Source organism: Bombyx mori, chromosome 10 (genome assembly GCF_030269925.1).
Source record: "Bombyx mori chromosome 10, ASM3026992v2".
NCBI classification, from domain to species: domain Eukaryota; kingdom Metazoa; phylum Arthropoda; class Insecta; order Lepidoptera; family Bombycidae; genus Bombyx; species Bombyx mori.
The window spans coordinates 6,224,487-6,243,211 of NC_085116.1; the positions used below are offsets into that span (position 1 = coordinate 6,224,487).

The following is an 18,725-nucleotide window of genomic DNA, read 5'->3' on the forward strand; positions in this document are numbered from 1 at the left end:
TGTAACTTGCACATTCCGTGTTTCTCGTGAAACACATTGCGACGTGTGCAGTATCTAGTATTGATGCTCTTTTGAATGAAAAATATTATTCCTATTTTTTTTATTGCCTAGATGGGTGGACGAGCTCACAGCCCACCTGGTGTTAAGTGGTTACTGGAGCTCATAGACATCCACAACGTAAACGCGCCACCCACCTTGAGATATAAGTTCTAAGGTCTCAAGTATAGTTACAAGTATAGTAGTCTAGTCTCAAGAGTATAGTATTTGATTTAGTGACGGGTAAAATGTGTAAAGTCACATAACAATCTGAAATTAGCACTGCGCATTATATTCCAATGATCCTGTTTGTAGAAATGTCGCTTACACGAATAGCAAATGATAGAAAAAAATTTGCTATCCTATTTGAAAGATTGGACAGCCGTCATACATTAGATAGGTTACGGTAGCCGCTTAACAGCTGACGAGCCGTGAGACTGCTCACCCATCTGAGCAATAATAAGCCCGGCTAATTGCAGAAAATGGCGCACGATATAATTAAAACTACTTTTACGGCTTCATTATTATTCTCGCGATCATTATTTTCATTATTACAGTATTATATTAAGAGGGTCTGGCGATTTAAGATACTGCCAGTTTATGTTAAGGTCTTACTGCGTGAAAAGAAACGTGCAAATATTTTGAAATAAAATTTGACGTTTTAAAGTACAATAATAGAATCCGTATGGGTCGTCCGTCAGCTACGCCCGGACTGGTAGGTGAGCTCACGGGCTCTACCTGAGATTATTTGCTAACACTAGCCCTAGCAAAGCATTACTTCGCTGAATGTACCAGCGGACCGGAATTGCAATCCACTGAGAAAATCCTGCCAGAAACTCAATGGCTTTTTTTTTATTGCTGAGTTGGGTGGACGAGCTCACAGCCCACCTGGTGTTAAGTGGTTACTGGAGCCTATAGACATCTACAACCGTAAATGCGCCACCCACCTTGAGATATAAGTTCTAAGGTCTCAGTATAGTTACAACGGCTGCCCTACCCTTCAAACCGAAACGCATTACTGCTTCACGGCAGAAATAGGCAGGGTGGTGGTACCTACACGCGCGGACTCACAAGAGGTCCTACCACCAGTAGCGCTTAAGTAAAGTTTAAGCGTCCATACCTGTATAAAACAAAAAGTTATTAAAATAATAAACGTAAAATTACCGCAAAGTTGTTTTAAAGTTTACGAATCGCGAAGGAAATATTTTGCACGATTTTCTTCTGTCTGGCCAAACTGAAAACAACACCTACAAATTCGCAAAGCAAATTTAGATGCTTATTTGTTTAATCACAAAAAAAATCCAATTTCCGAGCTCGCAAACACGTCGATAAATCATTTGTGCCTACTGAAATACGGTTCTGTGAATTACTAAAATATAGGCAGCCCTTCAACAATGGTACAAGTGAATGAATAAGTTTTTATTTATACTTAATATTATAAAGCTGAAGAGTTTGTTTGTTTGTTTGGTTGAACGCGCTAATCTCAGGAGCTACAGGTCCGATTTGAAAAATTCTTTCAGTGTTAAATCGCCCATTTATTGAGGAAGGCTATAGGCTATATAACATCAATGCTAAGACTAATACGAGCAGAGCACTACTAAATAATGTTTCAAAATCGTTTTTTTCTTCTTGAGAGCTTCCGCTGCTTGCTCTGCGGAAACGGTTAAAGTTCGGCTAAAATAATGTTTGACAGAATTGTTCGCCTTTCAAAGTTCTAAAAAGAAGTCCGCGACAGCATATATCTATATTTTAAGATTGGTTCTACCTATTTTGTGCTAACCAAATTTGTTCTAAAATAAAGCATTATTTGTGAAGGTGTTTTTATAATGATGATATTAATCCCTATCCAAATAAATACGTTATTCATTACAAGTATTGAACATCGCAGCAAAATGATGATCAAGCGCGTAATGATGATGTACAAGGCGCCGGCAGGTCGGTGCGCGGCGACACACAATAAGAAGAATAACAAGAAAGACCCAAATCACTTGAAGATAGGCTTTGAAAATTGTAGATTTTTCTGGATTTCTCCAGGATCCCATCATCGGATCATGATCCTGATGATTACAGGAGCATTCGGGAAGTCCAACCTTTCGAACAACAAAAAAAAAAGAAAATAGAATTATCAGAATCGGTTCAAGCATTTTCGACAAGTCGGTCAACATAAATAGATTAAAAAATGGTGGTTGAATTGATGATAGCTTCCTCTTTTAAAGTCGGTTAAAAAGCTTTAGAAAGCTAAGATTTTGGGTTTTTTTTTTATTTTGGTATGTGGTATATTATTGAAAAAAATTTCACCTTCTACGTAAATGAAGTCGCGGGCAAAAGCTAGTGAATAAATAAAACAGGTTTGTGATCGTGTCAATGTCACAAAGGTGTTTTTTAGCAAACGATATCCATCGCCCACATTCCGACCTTAGATCCCTTTGTTCTGTCTTATAACATTACAACATCAAAGCGCCCTTACAATCTGACGTTTGTATCAAAAGAACATTTTTATAATATTATTACATAGGTACGGTTTCTGTGAGAATTTTGTTTCTATGGTACTCGTAAATTTTATGTTAATAAAATAATAAAACTTATGATAAGATTGTCAGACGAGTTACAACCTTAAGACGTATGGTTTAAGTCCCAACTGCATTGGCGAAGATATTAATGATTTACAAGGAAGTTGTAACAGTAATGCAGTGAGTCGAGGAATCTCGGGACGCATTCACCTATCTCCTGATTAACGCCGGACAGGCAGCTATCATTAAAATTCAACCCATAAATTAATTTTATGGTTAAAATTATTATAATAGGTACATATTTACATATGAAGCTACCATTTTACAGTACTTGCCATTTGAAACGTAATTTATGAATGGTGGCCATAAATTCAAAATTCAAATGAATTCTACTTTAAAAGAATGTAATTATATTTTCAAATTCAGTCATTTTTTTATTGATTAGTGTTTCGATTTCACCACATTCGTATGTTTTTCAACAATGTAGACACGATAGAAATACGACTTCCGTCGCAGTAATGGTGCCACGCTAACTGAGAATGGGTGGCGCTGAAGCGTTTTGCGTATAACCTACCGTTACTGGGACGCGTGATGCTCCTGCTTTTAGTATGGTAGTATCATCAAGCCGTAACGAGTAGGACGTGCGACGGAGAGCACAGAAGAGTCTGGGCGTGAGCCCGCTTGGAGCCTCCGTCTGTGCAGATCTTGGTGGTAGTAGCAAATACTCCAACGACGCCCTGGAGGACTGGCGTGGAGAAGGGTTTCGGGTGAACAGTAGCTGCTCGCGAGTCGGTCGATCCTAAGCTCAACGAGAGCTATTATCTCGATGTGGCGTGTTTTTTTTATTTTATAAGCCGACCTCTCACAACATTAGTGACGTTTACGGACTGCACACTACCAATTAACCCACTACTCTCTATTGATTTCAATGCTTCTGACATGGAAATTTTGATACATACAAATGACCTCGTGGTCGCCCGAAAACTAAATCTAACAACGAATTAAAAAGCTATAGTTGAAGTTGACGGTACTCAATCTATTGCTTGATAAGCGACGTTAACATCAAAACAATATTGGTCCATTTGAGTCAAATTGACAAGGTAAAAAAGCAATAAGGGAGTGCCGGACGAATTGAACGATCGCCAGCGCGACGAACGCGTTAAGGCTTGCCTTGCAGTTTTTAACAAACACAAAAACGAAGACATTTTGAACCACATTGTCATCATGTTAGTTAGACTCTAGTTCAGTACCTGGCCAAAGTCCCAAACGAAAACTTACCCTTAAAATATCTGTTCCTGACTGTCTTAGTCGCAGTTGTAAAGTACCATTCAATTTAGAAGTCTAAGTGCTTTCGTCCAACTCTTAGTAAGTGTTTATTGGAGCTACCAATCATTATGACGTGAACGCCACCAACAGCGTTGAAATGAGATCAAACTCTTAACAAGATCATTTAATAGCGGGCCATAATTTAAATCGAGCCTTGCAATAGAAACCGGGATTATGCCGGTACCGACCTATGCGGGTCTATAGTTATTTTTTCCTACCTATTCTAGTAACCTCGAGGGGCTATTCTAGATTCACCGAGCCAGTAAGTGAGCTCACGAGGCTCAAACCGGGAGTTTCTAACACTGGCCCTAGCAAGAGCACTGCTTCGCCGAATCTACCACCGGACCACTGGGCTAAAGATCCATAGTACGCACAATATCCAGTTTCGTATGGAAACGAAATTTCTCTTAGAGGCTTTATGTGTTGATGATCCTTTTCTCTTTGTTGCAGAAGTGTGGAGTGCGGGCGGCGGGGCCGGCGGTGGGACAGCATGCGGTAGCACCGGCATGGAGCTGAAACACGAGGTGGCGTACCGCGGCGTGCTGCCCGGCCAGGTGAAGGCCGAGCCTGGCGTCAGTCACAACGGCCATCCGGTCAACGGACACGTCCGGGACTGGATGGCGGGGGGAGCTGCGGGCGGGGGCTCGCCCTCCCCAGGCGCGCCGGGACAACCGCAGCCCAGCAACGGATATTCGTCGCCACTATCCTCAGGCAGCTACGGTCCGTACAGCCCTAATGGAAAAATAGGTGAGCCGCAAAACAGCTTTGTATTTTGATTTTTACTGGTGGTAGGACCTCTTTCTGCCGTGAAGCAGTAATGCGTTTCGGTTTGAAGGGTGGGGCAGCCGTTGTAACTATACTTGAGATCTTAGAACTTATATCTCGAGGTGGGTGGCGCATTTACCTCGTAGATGTCTATGGGCTCCAGTAACCACTTAACATCAGGTGGGCTGTGAGCTCGTCCATCCATCTAAGCTATAAAACTAAAGCTAAAAACCAAAACTCCTCGGCGATTTTTCTAAAGTGAATGTCGTTTCTGAAAGTTAATAGAAATTTGGTTTAGCTCTAGAACAAAGGAGTGATATCCTCGTTTCAAAGCGCATGCGGGCTCAGTTTAACATAATGTTGCCGAACATGATTGTGTAACAGCGGGGAATCGGAACAACAACAGTAATCTCATAGCGAATGCACGACCCACATGCTGACTCAAACAAAGAACTACAATAGTCCATTTCCCGACAGCCTTCAGGTCTTAATGATGGCCGTGGGTCAGGAAACTGGACACAGAGTATACGGGAACGATCATGCATTAAAATAGTGGCCTTCTTGTCGATAATTACAGAATTTACAACTATTTAATACGCTTTTATTAGCTTCAGACGTATGTAAGTATGTAACGGAATCTTTGAACATGATTTTGACCCCCTTCAAAACGTCGGATTAACTCGAAATTTGGTATACTTGTTAAGGACCGATGACAATTCAATACTTAAAAAAAAAATTTAAAAAATTGAAATTCAACTAAAAAATGAAAAATAAATAATAGTTTAAAAAAACGAACAAAATACGCTTTTATAGAAAATCCAACTAAAAAATTGAAAACAAATTTTAATAAATTTTAAATAAAAATAGTGTAACAAGAAAATATTTTATTGTAAAAAAACTGTGGGGTGCATGGTATATCAGTAGTTATAAATATTTTACGAACAGATAGATATGAGTAGCGGGGTTATTTTGATAATAACCTGAAAAGCACTCCACGCTTTTTTTTACACCATTTTTAATTCAAATTTATTAAAATTTATTTTCTATTTTTTAATTGAATTTTCTATAAAAGCATATTTTGTTATTTTTTTTTAATTATTATTTATTATTAGTTAATTGTGTAACCAAGTCAAATCAAATAAAAAAAATTTTTATTATTATTATTATTTATTAAATTAACGTTACGTTTAACATTTTTACGTTACAAGCAACGTTACATTAAATTATATAATATATCACACTTTTTTTTTGTATTATTAAAATACAAAATTTAAAACAAAAACAAAAAAAAAACTGTCTTCAACAAAATAACATAAGAATATTACAAATTACAGTTCACCTAGTTTTAAATGGTTACCGGAGCCCGTAGACATCAGCAACCTGAATGGCGCCACCCAGCTTGAGACATGAGTTCTAAGTCTCAGTTTTATATGTAGTATTCAAACCGAAACGCCATTACTGCTTCACGGCACCTTACTGCTGCATACGCTCACAAAACGCCCTACCACCAGCAAATATATTGTAACAAATATGGACAATTAATGATAACTCAAAAACTTCAGATCTTGATAAAATTTTAATGAGACGATACATCGCTTCATCTGGAAAAAAGATGTGTGGTGTCGTGGGACACCGGATAGGAACGAAGTTCCTTATTATAAAAACATAAATTTTAAGTTCTATTCGAGGTAAAGAAAATAAAACTGGATGCTTCGCAACAACCCACGGTCATTCGGTAACGTGCGAACTTATTGTGGTACACTTCATTCACGGTTGTTTGCATAAGAGTTAGGGTATTGCGCAAAAAAACGCTCTGAGATCGTGGTCAAAAAATATGTTATTTTTTGTACGTTATTACAAAGTTAAGTCGTACACTGTTTGCATTACTAATAAAAATCTTACGTTACGGACGTTTTTTCCCGGTTAGGATACCCCTCTGCATCGTCCCATAAGGAACTTCGTTCCAACAAGCGGAAATTAGCTCCTTCGCTACCATTCGCGCAATCTAGAATTTGTGAATAAAACCTATTATGGCGGCTCGTAAGTCGCTAACGTCAGACAGGAGATTTTCCATCACCCGTATTGGAAGTCAAATTAGCTGCGAGGCTGACTTCGAGGTACTACGCTAACGAATTTAAGGAAACAGCGAATGCTCGACTTAAAACACTCACACCAATGTATTATAACGTACAGTCATAAATGAATGTTTGTATTTGCTAGTAGTTTGTAGGCAGCGGCTTGGCTCTGCCCCTGGCATTGCTAAAGTCCATGGGCGACGGTAACCACTCACCATCAGGTTGGCCGTATGCCCGTCTGCCTAAAAAGCAAAAAAAAAAAAATTGCATACAATATATTCTTAGGGATAATATCGATTAATTACTTGTTATGTAGTTATTTAACCTTTTTAGTGCTAAACTTATAATATTACGGGAATCGCTAAATGATTTTTGAAAAGATACAATATACTTATACATACTTACACATAATCAAACTGCGTAATAATAGGTCTATCTATACCTACGTATAGCATTAATAAAGCACTAATGGACAGTCGATCTATCGAATGTTCGCGCTCAAAGACTTAGGACTATAATAAATATATCCGACATAAATATAAGCCTTACAAAATACCCTGTGAGAAATTGTTTCCGTGCCAGTGCAAAATCGGTTCTGCCTTATAAGGCATATATTCCCTTATAAGAAGAATAACCAGAATGTTATGTATAAAGGGTAGAAATCACAAATATAGGTATACGTCTCTAATTCAGAACCAAACTAAACAATTTTAATGGTACAAATGTATGACAAACTTAGTTTTTTCTTCGGTTTTCGTAAAATGCTTATACGGTTCATACTAGGATTTTTTATTTTAATTATTATTTTATTCGAAATGTCGGAAATAATAAACGCGTGAATTAACTGTAAAAGTAGTTTTAATTACATGACAAATATATAACCAAGTAACGTTCATTTTGTAACGCACAACTAAAAAACCCTGACTTCGGTTAACGACCGGAAATCGACTTCATTATACCTAATTAATTAGTTAAGCCGATGACTCAAGATTATTTAAGAAATCTAGCAAGGCTCTTCGTGGCCATTCAAGGTAAAATAAACGGCCTCAAAGCGAACACCGGTTAAATAAATCATTAAGACAAATTGTGTAGTAAGATAAAATTCTCGAATGCGAAAGTTTGTTGTTTTTATTAGGGAATTCTTCGCATTCGTATTCTCGGCAGCCCAACGAGGCGCGGCCGAACCAAATAAAATAAAATAAAAACAGTGCCATATCTCACAGGTCGTTTGGAAGCGCATCTTGGCGTCTCAAGAATTCTAATTTGATTTTTGAAAAGAAACAACGTAACGCACGCCTCGTGCGTGGGACGATTTTTCTTGATTTACGTTTTGTTGGAGTTCGTATTTGGAAATTATGTTAGCAGAAATAAAAACGGTAGTTTTTTTTTTACAAGTTTTTGTTATTAACGACGGCCTTCGTAATGGGGAATTGAAGTCGGCGTGTTGTGACAGATACTGACATATGAAATTATTTTGCGCATTACCATCCTAAAATAAAACGAGTCGAGACATAATCTTCAGTATCGCTAAACGGAATAATATCAATTAAAAAAAGTAGGTATAGTTAGTAAAATTAATATATCAAAATACTTAATAAGATTGTTATTTTTTGTTGTGATCCCTCTTGTATCCAGACTAATTCTGCTTGGAATTAACCATGTCTTAAACATTGGTTAAATACAGGCGTTGCACGAATACGTTTGATAATCTTGGATCTCAAGGTAGCGGGGGCTTGTTGTGGTATATTCAATTAACCGCACAGCACAGAAATATTTCTTTACTGGTGGTAGGACGTCTTATGAGTCCGCACGGGTAGGTACCACCACCCTGCCTATTTCTGCCGTGAAGCAGTAATGCGTTTCGGCTTGAAGTGTGGGGCAGCCGTTGTAACTATACTGAGATCTTAAAACTTATATCTCAAGGTGGGTGGCGCATTTTCGTTGTAGATCTCCATGGGCCAGGTGGGCTGTGAGCTCGTCCACCCATCTAAGCCATAAAAAAAGAAAAATAAACTAATTAATTTAAATAACGGAGTTAAGTGATCGCGGCGGTGAACCGAAAATAATATAATCTAAATTTATTATAATCTTTGTATATTATATAATTATAATCGCATAACTTTAGAAAGCCGGCAACAAATTGGATAATTCTTTTTTTGTTTTTTTTTTATTGCTTAGATGGGTGGACTAGCTCACAGCCCACCTGGTGTTAAGTGGTTACTGGAACCCATAGACATCTACGACGTAAATGCGCCACCCACCTTGAGATCTAAGTTCTAAGGTCTCAAGTATATTTATGTATATTTAAGTATGTTTGTTATAGTCAGAAGAAGGTTCTTACGAAAAAAAAATTGAAATATGCGCGGAAAATGACAAAATTTAAAAAAATTAACCACCATATTAAATTTTATAATCTAAACTTATGGCGTTTGACATAACATTGACAGAATGCGTGCTGCAAATATCAGATTTGTATAAAAGAAAATTCAATAAAATTTATCATAAATTTTAGTTCCCGAAGCGAAGCGAGGGCGAGTCACTAGTTAGCTATAAAACAATCAAACTTATATGTAAATTACAGTATAATTTAAATATATTCTTGGCGTTTGAAATAACGAAATACTAGCTCTCTAAAAAAATACTTTAAACTTTCAATTGGCATCGTTGCTGTATTGCAGAATATAAAAACGAATGTTGTTGCAGAGATATATTGAAAATTCAATGTCTTTGTTATTGCTTTATGTGCTATTTCTAGCGTATGGATCGTTTGTCTCGGTATATGATGAAAGATTTTACAGAGAAATCTAAATACGACGATGCAAATTCTCGTATCTTCCACTTCTATATTAAAAAGATAGAATTTTTCAAACATTCAAATGATTTTACGACAAGTACTAATTATTTTCTGAATAAATGAACAGCCATAATGTTTATTAAGTGTAGGGTTAATATAACGTGATTTTAGTTGGCTTTATTTAGCGCCAAGGAAAATTTTTAATATTTTCTGATAAAGAATTAGAACAGATATGACGCAAGGAGTCCTTTTTCACAAACACAAAACCTTGCAATAAATTACTTAAATCTTCTAGATGTCAGCTTCATATTTTATAATTTATGGTGAAGATTCAAATTACGCAAGATTTTGAGGCCTTTTTTTATCGTAATCTCAGTAGTTATAAATCATATTCAGTGAATTTTCTCGATTTATCTTTGTAATTAATCCACAGCCGTTCATACCGTCTTTCGGTAATTTATTTTTGTGAAAGTTAACTTCAAATCGATAAACGTCTAAATAATTTGGGGTGAAATGCTATTTTCATTGTATTTTCAACTTAATGTAAATTATTTGGTGACTAAAATTACGGATATTAATTGCATTATTCGCTCACTTACATAAGTCTTAAATCTCTTTTACAGCTGTAGGTCGTAATCACATAAATCACAACGAGTAAGTGCCTATTTCTATGGATTCTGGTTTAACTGCTGGTACAGCGGTTCTATTTACATTATACAAAACAATTAAGACTTCGATCTCACGTCTGAATGTAGGAGACGACACGTTTTGATGTCTACGAGCTCTAATAGCCACTTAAAACCATCTAAGCAATAAAAAAAAAAAAAAAAAAAAAAAGGCGGACCGTGGCCTCGTTCACCTATCAATGTAAAAGAACAAACAAAATGGCTAAACCAACTTAACTGTGTGAATAGGATCTTCTAAAATTCATAATTTAAAAACCTGCACACACACACCCAAAACAAAAGACGATCAACCTATACATAAATTATATGCCAGCAATGTGCTGTACTCATAAAAATCTCTACCGAGTGACCTCGATGCATAAGTATATGCAGTCACCCCAGATCCATAATGAAAGATTAAATGATGACGACGTCATCACCGTCCTCGACACGACCTTATGTTCCATTGTGATCATTCGAAACAATGTACTTTTATTCAATAGCAGAAAAAAAATTGCTGTTTTTGTATTTACTATCATGTAGGTCAATTAGTGAAGATGAATATATGTATATCACGAACTGCTTCGAACTTATATTGTGCCGATAGCAAATTTAAAACTGTTCTTTCCACGTTACGTTCGTAAGCGACAAAAATCTCATTACCTATGAAAGAAAAATTGTTTAACTGCCTCGCTTACTTACTTTACTGGTGGCAGGGTCTCTTGTGAGTCCGGTAGGTACCACCACCCTGCCTACTTCTGCCGTGAAGCAGTAATGCGTTTCGGCTTGAAGGACGGGGCAGCCGTTGTAACTATACTTGAGACCTTAGAACTTATATCTCAAGGTGGGTGGCGCATTTAAGTCGTAGATGTCTATGCGCTCTAGTAACCACTTAACACCAGGTGGGCTGTGAGCTCGTCCACCCATCTAAGCAATAAAAAATAAAAAAACTTTTGAACTTTTAAAGAATTGCTAAATGTTTGAACACCAAGCTTATTGTTACATCTTGATTTGAATATCTCACGGATCAAACAACACTTTATATAGATCCCCCCCGTGCATGTGTACTGTTACTGAACTTCTTCCTAAGCAGTTGGACCGATTTTCATGAAATTTTGGGTGTGTTCAAGTGGAAACGGTTTAGGTTCAAAGTTCGGTCGACTACGCTTCGTATTGTTACAAGTTATCAAAAAAATCGGTTGTCTGTAAAGTCGGTTTACTGACGATAGTCGAACGTGACAACGTCATAAGAAGATACTGATGGAATGGTTTCATTTTTCAAAAGAAAATTTTAATTTTATTTGTTTGATAGATATTTTGTATGGACAATTGACACCACATTCACTTTTCACTGAACTTCATACTTGACGAAAACATGTAAATGTATTATTGTATAGCTATATAGGATAGCTTTTTTTTCCGCTTCCGGTGACAGAATAATAAAGACGTGTACTCGTTTGCTCTTAAAATAATATTAAGTTTTACCTTAATACTCAAATATATCAAGTGTAAAAAGTCACAATTCAAGATAATAGAAGATACTTTATATAAAAATAAACAAGAAAGTTTGTGAACAGTGTTAATGTGCAACCTATTTATGAGAAATGAAAAAATAACCTCTTGAGATTATTATTTTTATATTTTATTTTGAGGGTATTTATTTTGATAAATACAGAGTGAAGTAAGTCACAGTTTAAGCCACAGACAATTCGACAATTTACATTCAAGCTAGGCAACTTTCAGAAACTATATCGATATAATCGGGGTTGCCAGATCTACTTTAAAATTATACCAGAATCATCTTAAAACGATCTACGAAAAATCGTAAAACAAAAATTTTCACTGAAAAATGGATAATCAAATGCAAATATTATTAGAAAAAATTCAAGAGCAAATGAAACAACAGACTATCGCTATAACAGAAGCTGTAACTAAAAATGTAGTGCAACAAATTGATGAACGATTTAAAATGATAGACGACGAAAACAAACAACTTAAAAATTCAGTCAAAGAACTTAAGGAGAAAATTAAAGGTCTGGAAATGGCTAAAAAGAAAACTAACATACTACTCTTTGGAATAAAGGAAGACAAACAAGAAGGGTTAAGTTTGGTAAAATACATATCTGAAAAACTTAATTGTCATCTAGGATTAAGCATACAAGAGCACGAAATTATGAATATCTATAGAATTGGAAAGATAAAAACTACGCCTCGACCTATTTTAATATCCCTTGTATCGTACTGGAGAAAAATGGAAATAATGAGGTCCAAAAATAAACTACCCCAGGGTATTTATGTGAAGGAAGATTATACTAAAGAAATATTAGAAGCACGCAAAACATTACAACCAAAACTTGAAGAGGAACGAAGGAAGGGTAACATAGCATACTTAAAATTAGATAAACTAATAATCAAGAGCCAAACGGATGCTAATCGAGAAAAAAGGAAAAGAGACCCATCTTCTTCGCCCAATGTCAGCACACCACGAAAAGAAAATGAATTGTACGTAGCTCCGAAGAAAGTCAACACAACTAATGCGTACGAATACATGGCACGCGTAAAATCAAACTCATTAAGAGAGAAAACCAATGTATAGCGATCACCATACACTCGAAACCGGAATAATAACAATCATTATAATACAAACCTGCAAAAAACAACCAAGAAAAACATTCCCCCAAGCCGGCTGGTCCCCGTGGGGGAAAATGACCATAACCCTCCAGTAAGCAAAACAGTACCTCAAAAATCAATACAAATTGGAACATTTAATGTAAAATCGTTAGCATCCATAACAAGATACATAGAACTAGTATACCCACTAGAAAAATATTAGGCTTAGTTGAAGTTAGACGGATGGGCAGTGGCATCGAAGAGCATCAAGACTTTATATTCTGCTTTAAAGGAGAAGCACCTGGCATGCGTAAAGTAGGATTTTTAAATTTAGTAAGCTTCTTAGGCTTATCTTAAAGAGTTGCAATACCTCAACTGGAGTTCAACAGAATGGTAATATCAATCAATAAATCAAGTGTATGCACCAACTGAAAAGGATTCTAAAGAAAAATCGATAAAATTTTACGAATCACTACAAGAAGCGCAAGCGCAAGCTAGTGAAAATGTCCTGTTAGTGGGAAACTTCAATGCCAAGATAGGGATAGCTAAAACAAAAGAAGAAAATAATGGATGAAAAGAGCTAAGAACAAAAAAAATTGGATTAAGCTGGAGGAGGCCTATACCCAAATAGGGGTTCCTATCGAAGAAAAAGTTTGATGTACGCAAATCAAATAAACAAAACTGAAAATAGATCAAAATGTAAAAATCATATTACGATATATATTAAGAATATTTACATGTAATACTTAGGTGATGGGAAATAAAAGGCTTTATTATTATTATATTATTTATTATTATTATATAGGATAGCTTAGATTAGCTTAGCTTAGATTAGGATAGCTTAGATAGATAGGTATATAGGATAGCTATCCACGCGGATGCATCGCTCACTCAAGTAGGAGAGAGATAGATGTCGAACGCTGCCGAACGCGGAGGGCGAATGTGCGTCTTTGTCGCTCGTTGCGCGCTCTCGCTTGCACTTCAAGCCTTAAATGGAACGCCTCAATGAGTCATGTTTTCTCGTGCGTGCAGCCGGCTCCATCGAATTATAAGACGTCACGTCAAAAGTTGTACAGGACGTCTTCGAATAGTTTATTTTCATAATAAACGTTGTGTTTGTTAATATACATAAACATTAATGACAGTACAATTCATTTGAGAAAACGTATTTATCGTTCAATTTAATACCTTTGAAACAGAACGAATGAAACTGCTGGTTGCATTTAATTGTTCCGTGAATCGACCGGCCGCTGCATTACGCCGTTGATATTAATATGACATACTTGCCGTATAAATAAACATGCAAATTTCTCAAAACACCAATACAGTCATATGGCACGACGTGCCAAGTTGGCACCGGCACTGTTTCATTGACTTATTTTATTGCATAAGATTAGGACGGGTTAGATGAAACTTGTCGGTCGAGCCATAAAACTGATTAGCGATGCATGTATGCACTAAAAAAAACAAAAACAAAATTAAGCCGTATGTATCTAAATGAAAACCAGTCTTTTGCCGCTAATGGCGAAGGAAAAGCTAAACTGTTATACCCTTATTACGACATACAACGAATTATTTCCTTAAAAAAACAGGTTGATTGTGCAATAGTCGGAAACATTGACCGCATTTCTGGAGTCATCGTACGAAGTGGATTGTAATTCGTGCTTTCCCCACCGATTTCATAATTGCCATTGTTTATCGGCGCGGGGGCCAAGGCCGTGTTTATCGCGCGAACACAGCTCTGAACCCGTGTGAACTCGAATGGCGCAATCGATTTCGTAACGTATCACCAGCACGAATCTAGTTCGTTAGTTGATTACACCCGATTATTAGTCGATTATGTTTATATGCTGACTAGGGCTTGCAGATTGAGTTTTATAGGTAATAACGGATCTGGACGAGAGAAGCCGAGGATCGGGCACAGTGGCGAGCAATTGGAGAGGCCTATTTCCAGCAGTGACCTGCTATAGGCTGATTATGATGATGATGATGATGAAGGATATAAATAGAACGTCAATCACGCGATTATAATATTAATCTCAATTAATATTAATTTCATCAATGATATAATATACGATTAAATTATTATATTACAAAAATAACAATTGTAAATTAACGTTTCATTATTACCACAACAGTGATTGCGTAATGGATACAGAAGCTTGGAGTCATTACGGATCCTCCTGATCCATTAACGGTGCTTTTACGTACCTCAAGCGCCGGTCACCGTTCTCGCCGAACCCGTCGCTTGCGACGAAGGGCTCAGCGAGTAAATTAACCCATAGACACAGCCCACAGAATTTCTCGCCTCGTTTCTCAGATCTTCTCAGTGGGTCGCGTTTCCGATCCGGTGGTAGATTCTGCGAAGCACTGCTCTTGTTAGAGTCAGTCTTAGCATCGCCTCCAGGTTTAAACCCCGAGAGCTCACCTAGACATTAGGGTTACGCTGACATAGTATCTCAAGTAGAAAAAAAAAGCGTTTTTCCGATCTATGGCCAGAGTCCGCTTTCCAACCTAAATTACTCCACTTTTCCGGTCTTCGGCATCCTTCTAGCAGAAGTTATTCTCCTCCATATTTTCGGCATATGCAAACTCCAATAGACTACAAAAAAAATCTATTAGCACAATATTCAAATGTCTATGTATGATGTCTTTCTTATTCGACTGGTAACCACGAAAATTGTAATGTTTTAAAATAGTCGGAAATATTTAATATAATGTTTGTAAAAAACAAAAATTTAAGCCGTAACATAGTTTTGACTATGTCTGCAAACCCCGAAAACCGAAGAGAATAATTAATAAAAAATCTATTCATACAATCACTAAGGCTATAAATCCATATTTTTCATTCTGTTATTTTGTATTTAAATACAAACCTAGCGTACAATAACCACTGTGTGTCAACATCGGATGGCCTTGTGGCCGCGGTCACGTTATTATATGAACCGAGTTTAAACGATGTATACATACCCTTGAAGTTCATAAATACACACAAAAAAAAACATAGAATAACTCGCCATATGTGATTATGAATAGATCTTTAAATTTTTTTATAAATTAACAACATTAAGTATGTACAGTAGAAAGATACGGATCAAAATAGGTATTAAAAAATGTACGCCGAAATTATACGCCATAGATATTATGTTCAATTATCACATCAAATTACAAACGCCATCTCCGGAGGAAGGGCTTACCTAACCATTGGTAGCCTAAGGGACTATTCCAACTACGCGCAGACCGGTAGGTGAGCTCACGGGCTCAACCTGTGAGCATTACCAAACCTGACCCTAGCAAGAGCAGTGTTTCGCTGAATCTATCACCGTATTAGAATCGCGACCCTTTGAGAAGATCCGGCGAGAAAATCAGTGGATTCATGCAGGATATTTGAGTTGTTTGGACGCAAAAAACCGATCGCTACTCGCTAAGAGGCTGGGAGGAAGAATTCCAATATTAGTATTTTGTATTATTATTATTAGTAAAGCAGATCAGATCCGCACTATCCTCAATATCAACATCGACGAGCCGGTACATGCCGCTAAAACTGGAAACCGATTGAAGAATATCGCATGGGAGAAGCCTTCAATAATCACTAAGTTCAATGGTAGAAAATTACCATATAACCGCATCCAGCGATTTTTTCCTCACACTTCTGCTTTTTCATATGTACCAAACGGTTAACAGGTCTTTTTTTTCCTTCCTATTCTAATAACCTCAAGAGATTATTTTAGATTCACCGAACTAGTAGGTGAGCTCACGGGGATCAAACTTGACGACGTTGCTAACACGAACCTCAGCAAGAGCCGTGTTTCGCAGAATCTACCACCGGATCGGAAACGTAACCCACTGAGAAGATCCGGCGAGAAACTCAGTGGGCCTTAATAGGCCACCATTATTATGTCCTTATATATAAACAAACGCAAATAAATTTAATGACACAACAAAAGTTTTCAAAGCTACTGTTTACAGCAAAGGGAAAATTCAACGCACAATATAGGAGCATTTTAAACACGTACATGTTATATAGATATAATCGTTCAACTCAACATCATTTATTTGTTTGCCATCAGCAGCGCGTGAAATAAGTCTCCGCTTAACCCACGTTGTGTTGCACAAGATCAATCATTCACAAATTCGTGCGCAACTCGTACGAATTGTATTATTATTAGTTTTAATCCGAATTTTGTCGACGATTTTTATCAGTTTGCCTACAAATTTTTATTAACTAAGTTAAGAAACGAAATACTCAAATATATGGGTCATTTAACATTGAAAACGTTTGATCGATAATTTGTAGCTTACTAGTAAACAAAAAAATACTGAATACATTGGATTTAGCGGTAGGCAGCGCCTTGGCTCTGCCCCTGGCATTGCTGAAGGCAATGGGCGACGGTAACCACTCACCATTAGGTGGGCCCTATGATAGTTTGCCTACAAGGGCAATAAAAAAAAATCTATAATTGATAGGATAAATAAATAAAAATAGAAGTATACTTATTCAACTAGATCGAAAATAAAAAGTTAACAAAACGATTTCGTATTGTGCTTGTGTTTGTTCGTATTCATTTTATTCGTTCGTTCTCGCTTTTGATCCGATTGAGTTTAAACTTTGTACACTTCAGGGAACGGTTTATTTAAACAAGTAGATGTAAGTAGCGTGGCCGGAATTCACTATTATAGAACAAAATAATTTTATATATTAACATTAACCGGTTCTTCGATGCGTATTTAATGGATTTAAGACCCGTCGGCTCTTTTTAGTGTTTTTTTTCAAGTGAAACTTCTTTAGAATCGTTGTGATTTCAAACTCGATGAAACGAAAAAATAAGTCTATAGAGACACAAACACATAAATGTATAGGATTCAGCCGGCGAGAGAATGAGATAGAACACATTATACGTGAAGTTAAAATATCAATTCACAGAGGGCGCTACCTCATACTATAAAAGATGATTTACAATTATTTCTATTTAGTTTGTTTTCAACAGATGTCGCTACACGTAAATTCAACAATTCCTGAATCGCGGTGACGAGATGTTACACAGTTGATAAACGTTCTCGTATTTCTCTTTCTTAATCATACTCAAAGATTATACACTTAATATATTTGAGAATCATACTTACGTGGCGTAGGGGTAACGCGATCATGCTGGCAGTCCCTCCAGGGCGAGGCTGCTTCCATTGCACTGCACTCACTGCAGAGTGGTGTTGACCCTTGCGATTATATTTATTTTCTATAAATTTCACTTCTACCGTGTGTGACAAGTATTTTCATTATTTTTTTCTGATTGCTTCGGATATATAAAAGAAAAAGTTGATTCTTCGTGCTAACTTGCACAAGTGAAAATCGAATATATGAACAATAAAACATTAATATCCGATTGTTTAATAAATCACTATTAAAATGAACAAAAGCCTGTTCTAGCTATTGTTTGAAATCAGTTTAAAGCTGAAATCATGAAATATTCAAAGGAATTTAAATCTGTTGTAAATAGGTTTTGACTTATCCTGTTATTGGCGAAACACCTCTCCAAAGAATACATCAGAAACGGCACTTTAATAGTCACGACCGCTACCCGGGGCCTAATAGCGCTGGAGCATCAGCCAAATTGCTTCTGAAATTATTCCACATATCGCGAAACATAAGCAACGTATGCTGATTGTTTAGTTCATAATATGTATAAAGCCAACATGTCATTGAGTAAATGAACAAAGAAAACAAAGCGATCCCATCTTATAGCAATTATAAGATATTATTATTAGCAATATAAGATATTAAGCAATTATAAGATATTAGCTGTGTTAAAATTGAGGTTATTTTATTGGAATGCTTACTGGTGGTAGGATCTCTTGTGAGTCCGCACGGGTAGATACCATCACCCCGCCTGTTTCTGCCGTGAAACAGTAATGCGTTTCCGTTTGAAGGCTGGGGTAGCCGTTGTAA

At 36.7% G+C, this 18,725-nt stretch overlaps 1 protein-coding gene across 5 annotated transcripts in view; it reads left to right on the top strand.

The window, feature by feature from the left end:
- Window positions 1–18,725, top strand: part of EcR (ecdysone receptor) — a 273,151-nt gene that overhangs the window by 152,892 nt on the left and 101,534 nt on the right. For all 5 annotated transcript variants that reach the window (XM_021350704.3, XM_021350703.3, XM_021350705.3 and 2 more), the window contains 1 exon segment: window positions 4,323–4,619. In XM_021350704.3, coding sequence (XP_021206379.1) covers window positions 4,379–4,619 — 241 coding nt within the window. In that variant the 5' untranslated portion in view covers window positions 4,323–4,378.